A 20727-nucleotide genomic window follows, 5' to 3' on the forward strand; every position below is an offset into this window, starting at 1 on the left:
AGAAAGGAAAGAAAGATGAAATTGAGGGTTTTGGGGTGAAGAGAGAGAAAAATCGAGGGAAAGAATCAGCGGGAAGTAGAGAAACGATAAAATAATAATTTGGATCGTGAACAGTAGCTTGCCAGATATAGAGAGGAGCTAACATATACTGTAGCATAAATGTTAAACTTCCTAAATTTAGCTAGGCCAATGCAAACTTTTTTTTCTCATATTTGCTTCTAATTTAGACTTGCATTAGCAAATGGCTAGGCCATTGCCAATGCTCTTAGATAAGATACTTAAGTCATGTTGGATTATCTTTCCTTGGAGCAACCATTAATGTCAGTACTGGAAATGTCGCTTTACCTTAGGAATGTTCTTTTGCAATGTTTGAACACTATTTTCATGTGTTTCTTATTTTTTTCAATTACAATGTTTGTTATAACATTACGGTAGTATCGGTGGTCCAAAATGTTGAGTTTGTGGAGCATGATTCATTTTTGTTGTAGTTTGATTTGATAAGCCGACTCGATCAATGTTTGTTACGATTTTTTAGTAGAGTTTCAATGAGGGCTCAAGCCGAAGCTCAAGTAGAGAATTCGTTGAACACTTGCTCGAGCGAATATTAGACAGAGAATTAGTTCAAGTCTCGTTCGACATCTATTTCGAGCAAATGAAACGATAATTGAAAAATTAGAACTTTCACCGTGTATCCCTATATATATATATATATGTTTATTATGTATAGTATAGTTGATCTTGGGCTATTGTAATTTTACCCCACAATATGTACATTGACATTCCTCAAGAGAATAAAATCTTCTATAATTCTATAGATGTAGACACATTAGCGAATTATGTAAATTTTTATACCTTGTGATTAATTTTTCTGTTTTACTTTAATTTTCTTACATTGTTTTCATAAAAAAAAAAATAATAATTAAAGTCTTAAATTTAATCATTTCCGATCATAATAAAAAATATATATATTTTTAAATCGATGACATATCCAATATAATATTGCAGCAGATTTTGTAATAATAAAAAATATTAATTTTTAACTTTTTAATATAATTTTAATAAATAACACTATAAATAATATCTAAGTTGGTACAACAAATTTATAAATAACAAAAAGTTTTGTTACTTATCATTCTATACACTATATATTGTACTTCTTATTTTTATTTATTTATTTTGTTTTATTTATACTAAATTAGATCATAGTAAAATTATTTTATCTCATCTCATCATTATAATTTTTTTAAATTTTTACATAAAATATAATAAAAAATTTAACTTTTTTAAATTTTTAAATAATAATAAAAAATTAAAAAATAATATTTTAATAATATTTTATTTAAATTTAAATTTTATTTAAAATTATTTCATTTTACTATCTAAATTATATTTTAAAGTTGAATTTGTTTTATCATTATTATATATTATATATAGTGTAAAGACGATAGCGAAACTTTTCATGGCAAAGTCCTTTTTGTGCAGTTTATTTGCTGTTTGACAGCAAAGGGATTGCTCGCATGGATGAATGGATGGTGTGGCCCATCAAATGGTGCCACTTTGCACAGAAGTAAATATAATAATAAGAGTAATAAACCGAAGCATACAGAGACACATCATTGCTCGTACGGATCAATAAGTCCTATCACATTACTTAAATCCTAAAACCGGTTTGTTTTTAAAGATGAAATAAAATAAGATGAAATTAAAATTAAAAAGTTAAATAAAATATTATTAGAATATATTTTTTAATATTATTTTTGTTTTAAAATTTAAAAAAATTGAATTGTTTATTTTATTTTGTATAGAGATTTGAAAAAATTATAATGATAAAATGAGATGAAATGAGATAAGATGAGATGTTTCTTAAAAATAAACGAGGCCTAACTAATCACCCAAAGGCACCTTTTCATAAAAAAATAATAATACTCTATATTACAAAATTAAAAAGCTTGTGATTAATCGGCGGGAGACTGGCTGACTACTTCTCAACTCGACATTTGGGTGGTCCTTCTACCTTTTACACCTAACCCTCTTGTTTACTAATAATTACAATACTGCCAAAATTATGAATAAAATTCTATAAATATAAATGATATTTACCGTATTAGACATATAAGTCATATGCATTCTCTCTCTCTAAAACTCTCTCCCTTCTCTCTAAAACTTTCATTTACAGATCCGGCTAGAGGGGTGAGAGCTTCGGCTCCCTTTCCCTCCCTCCTTTCTCTTCTATGTAGTATTTTATTTTTGTATTTTTTTAGGTGAAATAAGAGAGAATCGCAGATCTTGATCTTTAGAGATTTACCGTCTGAATTAGACCATGTCAGTCATGAAAATGTACTGAAAAGTTATTAACAATTGTAATTAGCTTGTTTTTCAAGTCAACTTTATAAGTCATCTCTTAACAAAAGGTAATATCCATTTTATCAAAAAAAAAAAAGATTTAATTCTTGCATAAAAAAATAATTTTTTAACAGTAGACTCTATTATTATTCAAAGAGAATGCATTGGACTTCCACGTTTTTAGACTGTATATATAAATTGGATATGTTAGTTTAGATTACTCCACCTATTAATGTAGCATTTAGATTAAATAAAACTAAGCAGAAGGAGATTATTAATTATTAGTTAGATAGTCTCAAGAATCAAACTCCGAGTGTCATCAAGGCCTTAATTCACAAAAGATTATTGAATCCCAAAAGGAAACAGAACTACATCCAGAAAAGAAACATGATTTAAAACTACGTACCTTGGAGGAACATTATTATTCTGAAATAGTTTTTTATATTAATTATGTACTTTTTCTTCCTTTATTACATTAATTATTGAGAGGGTATGTTACCTAACTTGCTACCTGTAATTGATGCATGCATTCAGCAAGTGCAGGTCCATCATCAGTTATTTATGCATTTGAAAAAGAAAATAATTAAAGAAAATACTTGCTACCCCTCACAAACATTAATTTCCATTCAGGCAAATGCTGTACTATACAATGTGGTAAAAATGAAAAATGAAAAATGAAAATCCACCACATTAATTTATTATATATGTCACTCAGAATAAGATTTTTTTTTTTAATTTTTTTTTTTTTTTTTACAGAGAGTCGGGTGGCCTTATGCCATTTGGTCTAAAGGTTCTAATTGGCCACTCGAAATAAGATTAATTCTTTGACTGGGAAACTAATTAAAGAACATTTCCTAAAATAAGTTTTCAGAATAATAGAAATTAATGCTGATCCAAAGATGAAAACCAATGTTTTGATCTCAACTTAATAATTAGCTTTCTTGAGGAATAAATAAGTACTTTTGGGTAATTGCAGTTAATTTGTACTTCTAAACTACCTACCACTGATAATTTCATAATAAGCGCTCTAAATTAGAAAGCTTGCAATTATATATAGTTTTAAATTACCAATAATGTACGTTATGCCTTGCACGCATGCACTTTATATATAACTCATGATCTTAAATTAGCATATACCATATTAATGCAGGTTGGATCAAGAAATGACCTAGCTAATTTTTTTAATGCCCTTTTGGCTTTAAGATTGTCCTCTGAATTTTTTCTTGCATGCCCATTTTATAATAGCCTTTTATTTTGCTTTGTACGTTTATCAATGAATATATAGAGAGTAGTATCATGTCTATATATATATATATATATATATATGTATGTATGAGAAATACGAAAGAAAGAGCCCTGATGCTAGCTTTTTTTTTTTTTTTTTTTTTTTCTTGAGCCAAGTGCTTCTAATAGCTAGGATTCGTGAAACTTGGCGAAAACAAAATTGTGTATAGTAAAACAAAATCAATTTGATTTTTAATTTCTTGGATTCATTACATAATCTTCATCTCAAAAGCATGCATGCAGTTCCTTCCTTCCTGTTCCCCACACCAACCCCCCCTCCCTCCCTTCCCCTTTTCCTTTTTTTGTCTGGAATTATATATGTACTTATTCTTAACCTAAAACTTATTTATTTTTTCTAACGGCCTAAGACATTTAGAATGTTGCAGAGAAGGTCTCTTTCATGGAGTTGTAAAGTCATATATATATATATATATATATATAACATGTATATGTGTGACCATTTATGAATGCACGGTATTAAGTACTAGAAAAATTTACAAGCTTGGAAAGCAAGCTAGCTTTTGAGTTGTTGTGTGGAGTGGTAGCTCCATTTATAAACCCCGACATGTTGCTGTCTGGTTTGTCTCAATGGGTGGATGCATTCCTTAGTTACGTGAGAAGTACTATATATATATAATATAAGTGCGGCTATACACTCCACACACCTCACATGATTTTTTTTTTTTTTAACTCAGCACATGAAGTGTGCTGCGGCTATAAACTGATGTAAATAATTACATTATATATATATATATATATATATATACACGAATAATTCTTCTCTGCAACTGTTTTTTTATACTACATAGCACACCTTATGTGGCAAACCCGGTTTAGACCAATATGGAAAGCCACGTCACGATCAGTCCATCAGAAGAAAAAATTTCCTTCCTCCTTCCGATTGACATCTTCCTCTTTTTGAAATTTTCCGACCAACATCCCCCTCATTCGCCTCTCTCTTCTCTCTCTCACTCTCACTCTCACAAAACCTCTCTCTTTCTCTTCTTTCCCCTGTGTTCAATCATCAAAGCTATTTCGACTGTGAAGCGAGTGTGAAAGAATGCGGATGTTGAATCAGATGTAAGTGTTTTCCCAATTATACTTGCAAGAGAACATTCCCGATTTTGAGTCATGTTTTCTATATCAATGTATTAGACCAAATCAATTGCAAGAAACCTAAGGGGAGGAATGAAGATTTCGTTTTTTGAAACTAATAGATCATTACATAGATGGCGCTAGGTTTTCAATCAAGTTTCCATTTTATTCTGAAACCAATAAATCATTAAAATTCAGGGTTCTAGGTTTTCAGTCAAGTTTCAATTTTTTTTACTAGTTTCTCATCAACCAAAAGTGATTGTTCTATTCCAAATTTGAAAAATGTTAATAATCGTGGCATGCAAAGCAATGTTCACCAATTAGGAATTGAGGTATATCATATATGCTTAACTGCAGAGGAGAAAGCGGGGGGGTGAAGGGTGGGACTGTAGGGCGACGCTGGATGGAATTTGAAATGCGTAAACTCATCTCAACTTATCATTACAACTTTTTCAAATTTCAATATAAAATATAATAAATAATTCAATTTTTTTAAATTCTAAAATAATAATAATATTAAAAAATAATATTATAACAATATTTTATCAACTCAACTCAATATCCAAACGTAAAACAAGCGCTTAGTAGTTTAGGATAAAAAATAGAAAAAAAAAATACACATAAGCACAAGTGTGCGATGTAGAAAAAGGGAGGTAGCTGTGTAGAACTTCTCTCTCTCTATATATATACACACACATACCTGTTAATTTTAAAGACAATTTATTTTTCTTGAAAATACCATTAATCCTATATATGGTGCAATATTAGTGAATATTAATTTATATGTTCCCCAAAATGGGTGCATCAGTTTAGATACATGATCAGGAATCTCATAATCATCATTTGGAGGATCGCAGGAAATTTATGTAAAGGACCACGAAATACTAATCCAAATTATCCAATCCCTTAATCAGAACCAAAAAACAAAATTTAAAATCAAGAAAATTAAGAATCTCTCTCTCTCTCTCTCTATATATATATATGTATGTATATATGCAATAAACCTGGCCTTCAATCTAGTTTGATTATGTAAATTAACTGCATAAATTTGGAGGAGTAGATCTGTCTACATGCAATATTGTTCATGAGCTAATGTCATTTTCTCATATTGCTAGTTCATAATCATATCATCATCATGACTTGATTTTATAATACTTTAGACAGGTTAGAAGGATGATATCTCATTCTTTTCCGTCAAAATATCTAAACTATTCTGTTTAATTAACAAAGCAAATTTATAAACACACAACAGTTTTTTAGTGTAGATAAATTGAATTGACCCAAATAGTTTATATGACTTGGCTAACACATGCAACTTTACATTTAATAATTAAACATGAACTTACTATAAGAAAAACGAACATTTGTGACAGATTATTTACGGTTATAAGGATTATTGACAATAAAAACAGACTCATTTTGATAAAAAAAAAAAATCATTTTTACAAGAAATAACTAGTTACAAATTATAAACAGTTTTCTTATAATGACTATATATATATACCAACTATATATTCACATTTCCATGATATAGATCAATGCATGATATCAAAATCAATACTCATACATATATATATATATATATATATATATATGCACCCAAAATTGATAAACATAAGTGCTCCTGATCAGTTCATTTCCAACTAAAATAATACAATCAGATAAAACTTGTCTAACTATTTAACAATTAATACCTCAAAATTGAAAGGGTTTTTTTATAAGTTTCAAGAGAAAATTGGTAAAAAGATGATTTTGATTTCTGAGCACTATATATATATATATATATATATATGTAGGTCGTCCAGTTGCGGATTGATCCAATTGTACACAAGTAGTCACAAACATTAATATTCTCACGTACATGTCATTTTCATACACTAAAAGGCGAAAATATTATTCGAATGACACCTCTTTTATTTAAAGTGCCAATTCAGGTTTAATTCTGATGATCATTACACTGCCATTAATATCATTAGTTTATATCCCCATTCAAATGGATGGAAAATTGAATTTTGGTGGGTACATTACAAAAGATCAGGTGTCAGTCAAGAGTACAAATTTTCCCTGGAAACTTATTTATTGGATGCAACTATTCACATCATTCATATTGCCATATTTTCCTCCACCTGTTCAGACATATATAATACTTCTTTTAGGCCATTGTTTATCTGCCCAAGACTTAAAACACATTTTATCACAACCTCTCAATTTAGAAGCACATTATATTAAGGTTGCAATATCACTTTGGACTTCAAACAAGAAGATAAAACAATTGGATTTTTTGTTTTATAGCAAACTAATGATTATTGGTTAAGAGAAATAATTTATGCAATCATAATTAAGGTGTGCAAATTTCGCTTGCATACTTTAACGCCTTGTTTTCATACAAAAACACTCTTAACTCATCTCATCTCATCATTATAATTTTTTTAAATTCTTATACAAAATATAATAAAAAATTCAAAATTTCAAAACTTAAAATAATAATAATATTTTATTCAACTCATCTAAAACCATCTTATTTTATCTCATTATTCAAATGAGCCCTAAAATTATATTTAGCATTATTTGTCAAAAAATATTTTTGAATGTTTGGTTGGTATGTGAATGATTTACAAAGTCAATCATAATATATATTTTTCGGACTGCATATATAACCACAAAAAAAAAAAAATGTTAAGAACTAGCTTGATAATTAAATAGAAATGATATTTAAAATTGTAGAGTATGCAAACGCTGTATAATTATTTTTAAAAAATTAAATAAAGATGAAACACACGTAAAAAAAAAAAAAAAAAAAACTAATTTTTTATTACTAAACACCACTCTTTTTCAACAAAATTATGCATCATATGCATACTACAAAACTTATCATTCAAACTACCATTATGATAAAGTTCAAACTTCAAACCTCCGAAACTTGTAAAGCAAAAATGGAAATGATAATAGTCGGGAAATTAAAGATTGAGAAGGACAGAAGAGTAGAAAGAGAAAGGAGGAGGGGCAAATAGGAAAAAAAGAAGATTTTAAAGTGGGGAACGGCGCAGTGTCTGTCCTTTCCCGGTAACCCCGGTGGTTTGCTTGAATGGGGAAGAAGAACAACCCTTTCTTTTATTTCTCTCCTTTAGGGCACTTTTCAACCTCCAACTCTCTCTCTCTCTCTCTCTAAACCCATATCGACAACCGTATTTTTCTCACACTTTCTCACTGACCAAACAAACCCACCAACCCTAATCCTCTCTCTCTCTCTCTCTCTCTATCTCTCTCTCTCTCTCTCACTATATATATTTATATATGTTTCTCCCTCTGCCACCATTTCCGTACGTGTAAGTGCCGGTCTCTCTCTTTCTCCAAATTTCAGCTCCCTACTTCTCCTCTGTCGAACTGAATTTTTGTGTTTGTTCGTTAGCTGTGGATGAAACGAGCTAAGCGTGACTGAAAGAAAGTGGAACAAAAAATAAAAGAATTGGAAACTCAGGTGCACGAAATCAGCACTCTTAACGGGAGTACCGGGAACACCGAACTTCCAAGAAAGGTCTTCCGCTTCGATCTCCCTTATTGTTTTATTTTGCTCATTCCGTAACTTTCGGTCGCCGAAGTGGAAGACTACTACAGATTTCGGAGAGCTGTGAATATTCTTCGAATTTTTTTAATCTGTCTCGTTTCTTTGTTGGGTGGGTTTTAAGGAGCTGATGATCTAAGTGCTTGATGTTTTTCAGATGAGATGAAATTGCAGATTGTGATTCAAGAAGCTTTAGGACCACAGATCTGTGAGTTCTGGGTTCTTATCCAAATTATCTAATTAAACGGAGTTTCTCAATAACTATTTATATAACAAAACAAAGCGGAACTGAGAGCTTAACACCTGTCAGACTCCAACCAATCTTCAAAGTAAGCAAAATCGATTCACTTTCTTTCTCTCTCTTCACTGTCTTTTGTTGGTAATTTTCGGACAGTGTTTTTATTAAAGGGTTTAGAATTAATTATTAGTGAAATGGTTAAGCGTTGTAGTAATGTTGTAATGCCTGGCATTTTTAGGGCCAGCGAAAGCTTTAAATAGGTAGGGGAGGCCGTAAAAGGGTTAGGTTCAGATCGGCGCTCAGCATGCTATTTACTGTAGTAGCTGCTTTAGCTTGAATCTGAAGCACAAAGGCTCGCTCAGATCAAGTTATACATACAGGCTCCTTTTGTTCCTACTTTTGCTAAAGCTTATCGTCTTTAAAAGCACACTGAGGTTTCAAGTCTTTAAGCCCTGAGGGAGGGGGGCTTGATGCCTTAATATAGCTGTCTGTGGACGAAGCACAAACAAAGTCAGATCTCTCTCTTTCTCTGAGCTCTGTAATGACTTGAGTGATTAAAGCAGTGTGTGTACGTTTTAGCTAGTACGCATTTGTTCCTTTTTTTCTTTTTAACAGAGTTTTTGTTTTGGCCGGTAAATTTTGCTTTTGGTGTGTTGCAGGGCTGAGGAGGCTGAGGCTCTGAGACGGATTCAGGCTTTGCTTTTGAAAGGGGCGGTCTGCGACTGCAAAAAGCTTAAACAAGAGCTACTGCTAGCCTTCGCTGACTTGGATCGTGATATATCGGCAGCGTAAGAAAAGGCCTTTTTATCACTACACAGCCAAAGTACTCTCTGAATTATCGTCATCAATATGCATAGTACACAGCAACCCCACCTGCACTTTCATCACACCTCTTCCTCTCTCTAAAAAAAAATTGACTCCCTCTCTAATTATTTCTCTCTCTCTTTCTAGAAGTAGCAGAAGGATAAGAGCAAGAAAAAACCTCATAAGCCAGAAGGGTGGGTTTAATTGTACGAGTTTTGTTGAGAAAGGCATGAAAGTGGTATGGAAGCGGAGGAGATTCAGCAGGCACCAGCTTGTAAGTTCCCAAGAGTTGGAAACGGTAGAAACGACTCTAGCAAGATAGGCTCAAAAGGGGGTTCTGATCACTACCCAGATGATGAAGAAGATGGAGAACTCAACAGGGCTTGCAATGTTGTCCCAGGAAGCGATGCCGGTGGGAATGCTAATCGACTTCGAGGATGGAACCATTCGCGCATCATTAGGGTTTCGCGTGCCTCGGGTGGTAAAGATCGGCACAGCAAGGTCTGGACGTCCAAGGGCTTGAGAGACCGGAGGGTTAGGCTATCGGTTAATACGGCGATTCAGTTCTATGATCTTCAAGATCGGCTGGGTCACGATCAGCCTAGCAAAGCTGTGGAGTGGCTAATCAAGGCTGCGGCTGATGCTATTGCAGAGCTTCCTTCACTAAATAGTTCTTTTCCTGATACCCCGAAGCAGCTGAGCGATGAGAAGCGGGCGAGTGGAGGTACGGAACAAGGGTTTGATTCAGCTGAGGTTGAGTTAGATGGGGACCCAAATTTCCAGCAAAACCAAAGCCAGCACCTTTCTTTGTCCAAGTCCGCTTGTAGCAGCACCTCAGAGACGAGCAAGGGCTCCGGTTTGTCGCTCTCGCGGTCTGAAATCCGGGTCAAGGCACGTGAGCGGGCCCGGGAAAGAGCAGCTAAAGAGAAAGAGAAGGAAAATGACTCCCGTGTTGCTCAAAATGTGAACCACATTTCGCACAACGCTTCCTTTACTGAGCTTCTTACCGGTGGAATTAGCAGTGTTAACAACAATGGTACTAGTCCCACCGGATCAACGCATCAAAACCCTGGTGGTGAGTCTAATTTGTTTCACAAGGTGGCGGCGAGGCAGTGGACTTGTTCGACCCCAATGGACTATTTCAACTCGGGCCTACTGGGGCCTTCGTCCAGAGCACATCACTCATCGGGGTTTTCGGGACAAAGCCACTTGGGAAATTCCATTCCTCAAGCAATGACTATGTCGGTTCCGACATTCAATATATCAGGGGATAATCATTCAGAGCTGCAGCATTTTCCTTTCGTTCCCGACCATCTCATCCCGGTGGCCGCTGCGACATCGCAGCCCGGCAGTGGGCCGGTTGACTACAACCTCAACTTCAGCATCTCATCATCCGGCCTTGCTGGTTACAACAGGGGGACCCTTCAGTCCAATTCATCGTCTTTCTTTCCTCACCTTCAGAGGTTTTCTCCTATAGACGGACCAAATGTACCCTTCTTCATGGCTTCGACGGCTTCAGCGTCTCCACCCATGGAGAATCACCATCACCACCAGTTCTCACCTGGATTCGACGGCCGCTTGCAGCTCTACTACGGCGACGGTAGCCGGCATTCAGATCAGAAGGGTAAAGGAAAAAACTGATCAGTTCCTGTCAGAACAACTTTCCTTCTGGCGCCTTCTTCCTGGTAAGCTACAGTTATTACGATCCTCATTTTCTCCGCTTTTCTATTCCTGTGCTGGTTTGGTTCTTTGGCTATTGATAATCGCCTTTTACTTTTTCGTCGCACATGTTTGATGTGTTTTTCCCCTTTTGCCTTTTGGATTTGCGTGCTGTGTGCAATATTATGAACTGTTTTGTTTTCATGGTAATCCTAAATAACTGAAACCATTGGGCACATTTTTTATGGGTTTCACCTATTTTATTGTCTTTGTTGGATTCTTGCATGATTTGGTGCCGCCAATGAGGATCGACTGGTTGTCTCCTTGCTTATTCTCTTCTTGGTTTCCTTATCTCTAGCATCTGCAAGTCGACGCCAGGTGTTAGCTCGTCTGAATGTGTTTTTGCCTCCTAGCTGTTGCACATGGCAGTGGCTTGGCTCACTGTCGGGCTCTGGAAAGCGTTGCTTAGGGTTTGAGTTAAATTGATTTGGTGAACACAGGAGGAGCTAGTCCTATTCCTCTTGTAAAGCCCATGCACGTACGTAGGCAGTAGCTCCTTTCAAACTCGATGGAAAATCACAGGTATAGTAGTAGATTGGAGATGCTTGGAGAATGAGATGAGATGATATCAGAATTTTATAAATAATAATAAAAAGTTTGTGAATAGTAATAAGATAGTTTGAGTTAAGTATTTATTGGGTTTTGGAAGAGGAAAGAAAAAAATTGAATAAAAAATATTATAAAATTAAAATATTGTTAGAATATAATTTTTTAATATAATTTTTATTTTGAAATTTGAAAAATTTAATTTTTTTTAGTTTTTTATTTGAAAGTTTGGGAAAGTTGTAATTATTAGTTTGAAAGTGTTTGTGTTTGAATGATGTTTAGAAAGGAAATGAGATAGGATGAGATGAGATGAGATACGATGAAAAACTTTTCCAAAATTTCCCTGAGATTTAGATCCGGTTGCATTAGAGAAAGAAAATGATAAGATGTATGAGATTGTTGTCAGGGAAATTTGAAGGAGAGAGATGATCATAAGTAAAAGTTATCTAAAAACATTTATTTTTACTTCTTTAGGAAGGTTATATATAGGGTGACTTCCTCCAATTTGTGAATTGTATTGTATCTTAAAATGGAATTATGCACTGTCGCCTTATTAAAAGTTGAAATGGTTGATATGGTGGCTTAAATTCCTTGTTACGATTGAATACAGTAGTTGAAAACTCTGTATTTTAGAGGATGAGGAGCTTTGACCAGGTCGGGAGGAAACCATCCAAGTACTTGGGAGGAAACACTATTGGGGTGCTTGAGGAGAGAAGCTTGATAACTCGATATAAAGGAGCTGCTAGGAAAGAGTATCTCCTAACTTGGGTATAGAGGAGCGACCCATGGCTTGAGCTTGATCACTCGGGAGAAAAACACTTCATCAATTGTAGTTATCTCAAGGAAGTCATTAGAGCTTGGTAGAATTGTTTTGTTATATTGCGAAGAACAATCCTTATGAATTGGAATGGTTATAGGAACGCTGTTCTAAAAACTTAGGCGGCCATTCTTGGTACTTGAAAAAACTATTTCTGAAAGAACTTAAGTTGGATACACGTGAGATATTATTGGAATTGTGATGTTCACTTTGTGAACATAATATACTAGGCTTAGGCTTAAATGAGTGCACTAACTACTTTAAGTCACCACTTATCTAAAAAATTAAAGGTGATGAGAAGAGATAAATTTAGTTCTTTAAATTATATTCTAGCACTCACATATTTGCTAGACTCTTCCTTTATAAGTGGGTCCAATACGTAGAATATCTAATTACATGGAGATTCAATTGTGGAGTTAGAGCCTCTACCCTAATATTATGTTGAATCACCACTTGCCCCAGATGTTTAAACTGAAGAGAAAAGGTAAATTTCGTTATTTATAGTATATTCTAACAAAATAATTATGAATTATAACCCTAGGATAGATTATTTTGACAATAATAATTGATTGTCTCTCAATAACTCTCGCTTTTGAAAAATCTATAAAGAATGAACACTTCAGCCACATTCAACGACTATTCAGAAGATCGCTTTCATGTTCTTGTTAGTGGTTGCCAAATAAACCTTTACCACAGATAAAGAAAAAAATTATGTAGAAAACAATTCTAACCCGTAAAGATAACCCACCAAGGAGGGGATTTTCGCCAATTGGATGGTGGCATCTCTTGTTTGCTACATGGAGAAGAGGAGACATGGTGGAGGAATCTCCCAGGCTGTATAGTGCAAAGAAGGGAGACATCTTGCAATTGGAGATTACACCTCCATGGGCCAAAGTGAGATCTCCCCTTTGCACATGGCATACATGATGAAGGGGGTTGATCCTCCCCTCCTTGTACACAAGAGGGGAAAGTTTCCTCGCCATATACCATGTGTAATGGGCGCTCCCACTCTACTGTAGGCATTACGCAAAAAGGGGAGATATCACCAAATCTACATGCACAATGACAGATTTCTTGCCTTTCAAGTTATGTTAGGAGATCCTTCTTCAAGTGCACAGAGGTGGAACATAACTTGCATGGTGGCCCTATGTGATTTTGGGGGGAGGGGGGTGATTTGGCAGACCTCCCCCATCCCCCCCCCCCCAAAAAAAAAAAAAAAAAAAAAAAATGGATGGAATTCTGGATTGCGAAGTGGGTGGTCTCATCCATCGTCCATTGCATGAGATGGTTTAGCCCCTGTTATCCTATAAGGAGGATCCCCTCCATCAATTATAGTAACATGAATAAAAAAAATTGCCTTTGTGACCCTCCTATTGATTGAAGGATTCAGGCTTTTGAAGAATTATTGACTAACGAATAAAGGCAAAACAATTTAACTGCAGCAATGTTTTGGATAACAAAAGATCATTCACAAGAGAAACTACAAAGTACCCCAACCATGTACATAGATGTGTAAAATAATGTTTGATGAAGAAATAAAATGAGATGTGGCTTGGGTCAATAATTTGCAGGTTCCAAGATAGAAATTCGAATTTGATACCGTTTATAATATTCTAAGAAAGGACCAAGCCATATTTAAGTTTATACTTCAAAATGATTAGTCAATATCATAATTAGAGTTCATTGAGATTATATTATAAAGGACAAGATCTTATTCCAAGTCATTTTGAAATCTCATTTAGTGCATTTCTATTCTCAAAATAGATTATTACATGTAAAGTTGGAACTTGAACTTAAGATCTATGTATTAATATTATGTTATACTACAAATTCTAAGAGTTTAAAGTTCAAACTCGAAGAAAGCACCATAAGTACAATAAGTCACTAAGGGGTATTTCGTGATAGAGTTATTCTCAAACTGGTGTGCTTTGCACACCATCCACGTTAGTTTTTTTTTTTTTTTTTTAATTGGGGGAGGGGGGGTTTCGAAAAATCGAGGTCTGGAGGTTATGCCAATCAGGCCACAGGCCTTTGGCCCATCTATGTTAGTTAAATGGTAAGATTTCACTCTTTTTGAAAAAAAGTGGATAAGTCAGGAACCCACCTAAAAAATCATATTTTTAATGTACTCCACTGCTTTTCAAAAGGAGTACACGATGATTGCATACTCTAGGACTGCATCTAGTATTGTCCTTTTAAAATTTATCTTTTAGATTAAATTATGTGATGTAAGCAGTTTAGTGGGTGTGCTCTACAAATCGGCCTGAGAATAGAATTTTTCTTCATGATATACACTGTTTTCAAATGTATTCTATACTTAGCAAAACCAAGGATTTACATCCAAGTTACCATAAGGTGGCTTCTTAACAAGCCAGCTCCTGGTGACTCAGACTGGACCATCACTGGGTGGTCGGAGGATGTGGGGAGGAGTTCCTCCACCTCCCCCGTCTCTCAAGAATTTTTTAATGTTTATATTAATACTAATTAAATTTTCTTTCTATTATTTGTAATTACTAATATTTCAAATTTCTTTATTAAATTTCAGTTGCAGAATTTTGGACGTTTCAATGTTAGGGCTTGTTTCCTGAAGAAACCCTAGATTTCTTGTTAAATTTGCAAATTTGATGGCATGGAAATTGACAGTTTAAGATGAAAGTTTTTTGTTTTGTAATTTGGTGTGCAATTCGAAAAATACCATAATTTGATAATACAAATGAAATTTCCCCTCATAATTTGGAGTGCACTCCCCACGAGAATAGTTACATTCTGACTTGATTAGCCTTTTGCAGCACTAATATATAATCTGTGAAGATTTCGTTTACATTATTGTCAATGGATATGGTAAGAAGCCTGCTGCTTGCTTGTTTCATTGGCATGTCCTATGCTGCGATGGTCTTATCTTTCTTGTTGATCAGCTTATATGTTATGTATTGCTAGAATTCGTGCTGACTCCTTCAATCCTTATGGAAATGACATGAATCCCGATTGCAACTTTGCATTGAATTCTTTCTGAGATGATCTTTCGTCCTTGGCTGTCTGTTTCATTGGCATGTCCTATGTTGGGGTGGTCTTATATTATCTCTCTTTATGTCCACGTTATACGTTTTATTATTGCTATAATTCATAACGTCTCCTAATGGAAATGACATGAATCCCACTTGCAACCTTGCATTGTAGATCTTCCTGTTTTCTTTATTGTTAGAATTCGTGCTGATTTTTAGTGGAAATGACTTGAATTCTACACGTCACATAGCATTAATTGGATGTTAATGTAATTCTTGTTATTGGATATTGATATTCTACACGCCACCTAACATTAATTTTTTTAGCGATACAAAAATTAATTAGTTGTTTTTCTTGTCATATGTTAAAATAACCCTGCTAGCTGTACGTAGAAGAGAAGGACTGGTTCAGGCTGGCTTCCTTTCATAACACGCCCTTCCAATGCTGATATTTTTTTTCCTCTACGCAAGATGGCATTAAAAATTAAAGTGAAAGTAACTATAGCAAGAGATTTTTTAAAATCGTATTTAATAAATTAAGATATCTGACTTGGAGCATCTTTGTTTGTATTGTTCATGTGAGAAAAGGCCTAACTAAACTCTTCTAAAGCCTTATAATTAAGGTGTTTTCCAATTTTCATACATCATTAATGTTAACAGCCAAATGATCCCATTACAGTTTTCAATGTAGTGGCTGCATTTCCTTTCTTTTGGTACTTGAAATGTTTAACCTAGATGATTTCATGTCTAGTTTGGAACTTTTATGATGTATTACGTGGAAATATATAGTGAGTGAGGAAGCAATTATAGGAAGGTCAAGACTGACAAACTTGTGCTCGAACCAAGGTTGAGTTTTCTTATCCGGTTGATGTGCTCCATGGAATATTAAGCATTCACAATTTCACAAAATGCAGCAAATTTTAGTGAGCTTGTATCAGCTATATAATTATACTGTAGATTTCTTCAGTTTCCTTAGATTTTATCCACACACCTTCCAAGATTTTTTGAGTTATCACCATTATCAAATATAAATTTGATTGAAAAAATCTATTTACAAGCCTATTTCTCTACAGTCAACTTACTGCTGATTTTGTGGCCTTCCACTTCAGACATCTTAAAACATTATTTACGTTTTAGCTTTTTAAAAATTTATAATGGTTTTATCTATTCTGAAATGAAAAATCATGAAGTGAACAATTGGCTTACCAGTGGTTAAATATGTTTGATCCGATGAGAAATTCAATGATTAAAATTCAACAACACTTCAATTCCTTTAAAATTAATGATTCTTATGCATACACCTCTTGGACTTAACCTGGTAGTGTCAACTAAAAATATAGTATACTAAACCACTTGGATATGAGCCTAATTGTGCCTGACTTTTAGATATCTTATTGGATGTTATTCAGGGAGCATTGGACTACTAATTCGCGCTGCATTGCACGATTTTGTGGTGTGGAAACATCATGCGTCCTAAGGGTTATATCTAAGCTATACGAGGTTGTTTTGGACTATATATGAGTAATTGTGAGAAGATGAGCCTTAATTACCACAATTTTTGAATACCAGCTAGTCACATTTGTGTAGTACCTTATGTCACAATTAGGGCTCCCATCATCGTATATATAAGAGAAATGCTTCAACCACAAAAAATTTTCACAAAATTAAACTCACAAATTGGTACGTTGGATTGTAAAGTTATTTTTATCGTAAAGTAGATCTAATGTATCATATGAAGTTACGTTAATTTGTGAGTTTATTTTTGTGAAATTTTTTATGGTTGTAACATTTCTCTATATATAAACTAAACCTATTAATACGCTTTTGATGCTGGTACAATATTCACAGCAAATGCAATAATGTTATTGATATTAACTTCTAATGCAAGTTTTAGCTTATGTGATCTATAATACTCCAGCTTTGGTAATCCTTGTAGGATTTGCACAGCAAGGCTTCAAATCCCTCCTTAGGGTTCCACATGCAAATTATTATGGTAGTTGTAATTAAAACTTTTTGAAGCTCCAATAGCATTAATTTCTCACATCATCTGTATGTTGATGACACTTTGTTGTTTTCTAGGGCAATTTTGAGTCACCTTCGCTACTTGCGCATTATTCTTATACTTTGAAGTAGTTTCTCGATTGAAGGTTAACTTGGCTAAATCTTATTTGGTTGCAACGAGACAAGTCTCTTATGTATATAGTTTGGACATTTTGAGGTTTTGAGGTGTAAGGTGTCATCTTACTTATGAATAACTTGGCCTTTGGGGTTCACATTTAAGACAAAGGAAATATTGTGGGATGAGGTTATTGAGAAAATTGAGCAAAGACTAGTTGGTTGGAAGTAGATGTATTTGTCCATAGGTGGTATGGTTACTTTGATAAAAAACTCTTTCCAATATGCCTGTGTATTTCATGTTGCCATTTCCACTTCTAGCTAGTGTGGCTAACTTTCTTGAGAAATTGTAGTGACACTTCCTATGGGGTGGGTTAGATGAATAGGTTAAATTTAATCGATAACCTGGTAAGAAGTATGTGCCCGATCTTTGAAGGTGGGTTTGGAGTTCAGAAATCGCTCTTCTTTGACTGTACACTCTTGGGGAAGTGGCTTTGGTGCTATCAAAATGAGAGAAGTCTTGTGGAGAGCTGTTGTAGGACACTAAATATGGATTCTCATGGGGTCAGTGGTGTTCTAATGACATTCCAAGTGCCTTACATGTTGAGATTATGGAACAATATAAGAAAAGGTTGTGAGAAGTTTTCTGAAAATACTAGATTTGAAGTGAGAGATGGTGTTAGTTATAGATTATGGCATGATTTATTGTGTAGGGGCTAGGTTCTTAAGGAAGCTTTCTGGGATATATACTCTGTGACTTGTGCTAGGGCTTTGTGGCAAATGTTTTGGAGTCATCTACTAATCTTCCTCTGTGGAAGGTTTTGGAGTCATCTACTAATCTTCCTCTGTGGAAGGTAAGTTTTATTAGAGCAGTACATGATTGGAAGGTTGATGCCTCTACTAGGTTTTTTAATCTGCGATGTTCCACTAGCTAGTTTGGGAATAGGAGGTGAAGAGAAGGTTATTCGGCTTGTACTAATAAAGGGGAGTACACTATTCGTTCTTTTTATAATGCTACCCATTTCCTTTCCTTTGAACAAGATATATAGCGGATTAAAGAGCCTGCAAGAGCTTCATTTTTTGCTTGTATAACTTCTCTAGGAAAGATTCTCAGGTCAATCTGATGAAAAAAACATATTGTTGTTATTTAGCAATGATCTGTAAAGAATGAGAAGTCTGGCATTACGAAATAGTCACTGTTTTGTGGAGTGACTTTATCTGTTGGGGTTGGTTTGTCTTTGGTTGCTGCTTTGTGGAGTGACTTTTTCTGTTGGATTGGCTTGTCTTGGTTTATGCCTCTATCAGAATGGTGGATCTTTTTACTCTTGGAGAGAGGGTTAAGCGAAAGTCCATAAATTGTTCCAGTGTGGGAAACAGTTTCGACTTACCTTATATGATGTATTTGATGGAAGGAAAATTCTATACACTACACTACCATCTTACTTTCATCTCACTATGTAAGATGTGATATATTTATCAACATTGGGTGATCTTTTATTAAATATTTTTTATCATCCAATAGTGTTAAATATACCACATCTTATATAGTGAGATAAAAGTGGGATGTGAGTATAGTGTATCATTACTCTACTACTGACAACTCCTATAGACATTAATGGGCGAAATTCACAAGATTTTCTGGGATATTTTCACTTTCTAGATAGGAATGTCTCTTATAAAAAAAAACATATACAGTCTGTGTACTTGGAGGAGTACTCATTTTGAACCTTTTAACGAAGTTTTTGTATAAGTTATAATAAAAACTCTTTGAAATTCCGTAACATGTATTCCTGGTGATACATAGTTCATTATTCTTGTACGTCTTTCGAATAGACTTGCAAATGTTTAAAGCGGATTTCGAAGTATGTATAATCAACTTGTACATGAAGTTCGCGTCTTTCAGTTTTAGTAGCATTTGCCGAGTAGGCGTTGCGTGTTACTAGAGCACTGCATTCATTGCATGAAAAGGACATAAACAATCAATCTTAACTGGTTGGACTTGCCTGTCTGTCTCTCCTCCCTCCCGTTCTTAGATCGTACACTTTATCTACCCGGTTGGCCTATCCCAATACTCATGACATTGCATTATTTTAGAACTCTGTGGATTGGCACTCCCCCCCCCCCCCCCCCCCCCCCCCCCCCCCCTCTCTTATTTATTTAATTAGTTTTCATCAAGATTTGTATGTTATGATTGATGTTACTTTCACTTTTCACAGTAGTGTAAGCTAGGTCCAGTTAGATTTTAACAATGCTTATGATATGTTAAAGATTGGTTAGTGTTATGTGAGATTATAGGTATAGAATCAGTACTGCTGCTGAAACGTGAGAATAAAATTTCAGATTAGAGCTTCTAACTTCCTTGTTTTACCATTTTGTCTTTCAGCCAAATTCTGCAGCAAAATACAATTTTCTTTTGAGTGCTGATTTACTTCTATTTCGTTATCTGCCTTTCTGTGCTACATTTAATGGAATATCTAGTCAACACTTTCTCAATGTATGTCATGCTCTTTCTTGCAAGTAAAATTGTAGAGAATTAACTTGGATTTGTATCCCTAATTGGCCTTGCATGTTTTTTCTGCGAGTTTATCAGTCAGCAATGCAATGATACAATACATTATAGTGAGCCCAAAGAAAACGTTTTCATGTTTGGGTTCTGTTTTTGAATATGCTTGACTTATTATTTTTTTTAAAATAATCATATGTGATCCTACGCGTCCGAGTGCTGTACATTGTCCCATTTCAGCTCACAGCTGAACTTCTGATCGTGGAAAATTTTCAATGGCAAAAAACCCTTTTTTGTTTTTCCTACTTCACAGGCTGATAGTGGGAAAACTCTATTAATGCAGGGAAATGATTCGAAGGAAAAGTAGCGGGCAAGACATGGGGTGCGTGCAGGCCTGGACGTGAGTGAAAGCACGCCTTCCGTGCATCGTTCGATACCTTATTGTTATGCTTGTGAAATTGTTTGCATGTCTGTTTAATCAGTTTCAAGTCATTCGGCTTGCCCGGGATATATATTTATTTAGTCCTTCAAGGCATTGTGTGTTTTGATCCATAACTTACAATTCAATTGAAGTTATTCATTTTACTTTGCAATTGCCTGTGCTGTGTAATTTTGGTTGAGCAAAACAGCTTTTTGATGAATCTGTGAGCAAAATAACACCGGTTTCTGTAAGTGTTGTCATGACACTTTCATTTGAAA

At 34.5% G+C, this 20727-nt stretch overlaps 1 protein-coding gene across 9 annotated transcripts in view; it reads left to right on the forward strand.

Annotated features, from left to right (window-relative positions):
• Window positions 1-20727, forward strand: part of LOC121263973 (transcription factor TCP2-like) — a 35438-nt gene extending 14711 nt beyond the window's left edge. Inside the window, exons 1-6 of one of the 9 annotated variants that reach the window (XM_041166981.1) lie at window positions 7732-8048; window positions 8132-8257; window positions 8442-8613; window positions 9182-9310; window positions 9477-11011; window positions 20372-20727. In XM_041166981.1, the coding sequence (XP_041022915.1) occupies window positions 9567-10967 (1401 nt within the window). In that variant the 5' untranslated portion in view covers window positions 7732-8048; window positions 8132-8257; window positions 8442-8613; window positions 9182-9310; window positions 9477-9566 and the 3' untranslated portion in view covers window positions 10968-11011; window positions 20372-20727. Of the gene's footprint in view, window positions 1-7731; window positions 8049-8131; window positions 8258-8441; window positions 8614-8979; window positions 9091-9181; window positions 9311-9473; window positions 11012-20371 lie in introns of those variants that run through there. The other 8 variants (XM_041166976.1, XM_041166979.1, XM_041166980.1 and 5 more) reach the window with 8 other exon arrangements.

This window comes from Juglans microcarpa x Juglans regia, chromosome 5D (genome assembly GCF_004785595.1).
Source record: "Juglans microcarpa x Juglans regia isolate MS1-56 chromosome 5D, Jm3101_v1.0, whole genome shotgun sequence".
NCBI lineage: Eukaryota > Viridiplantae > Streptophyta > Magnoliopsida > Fagales > Juglandaceae > Juglans > Juglans microcarpa x Juglans regia.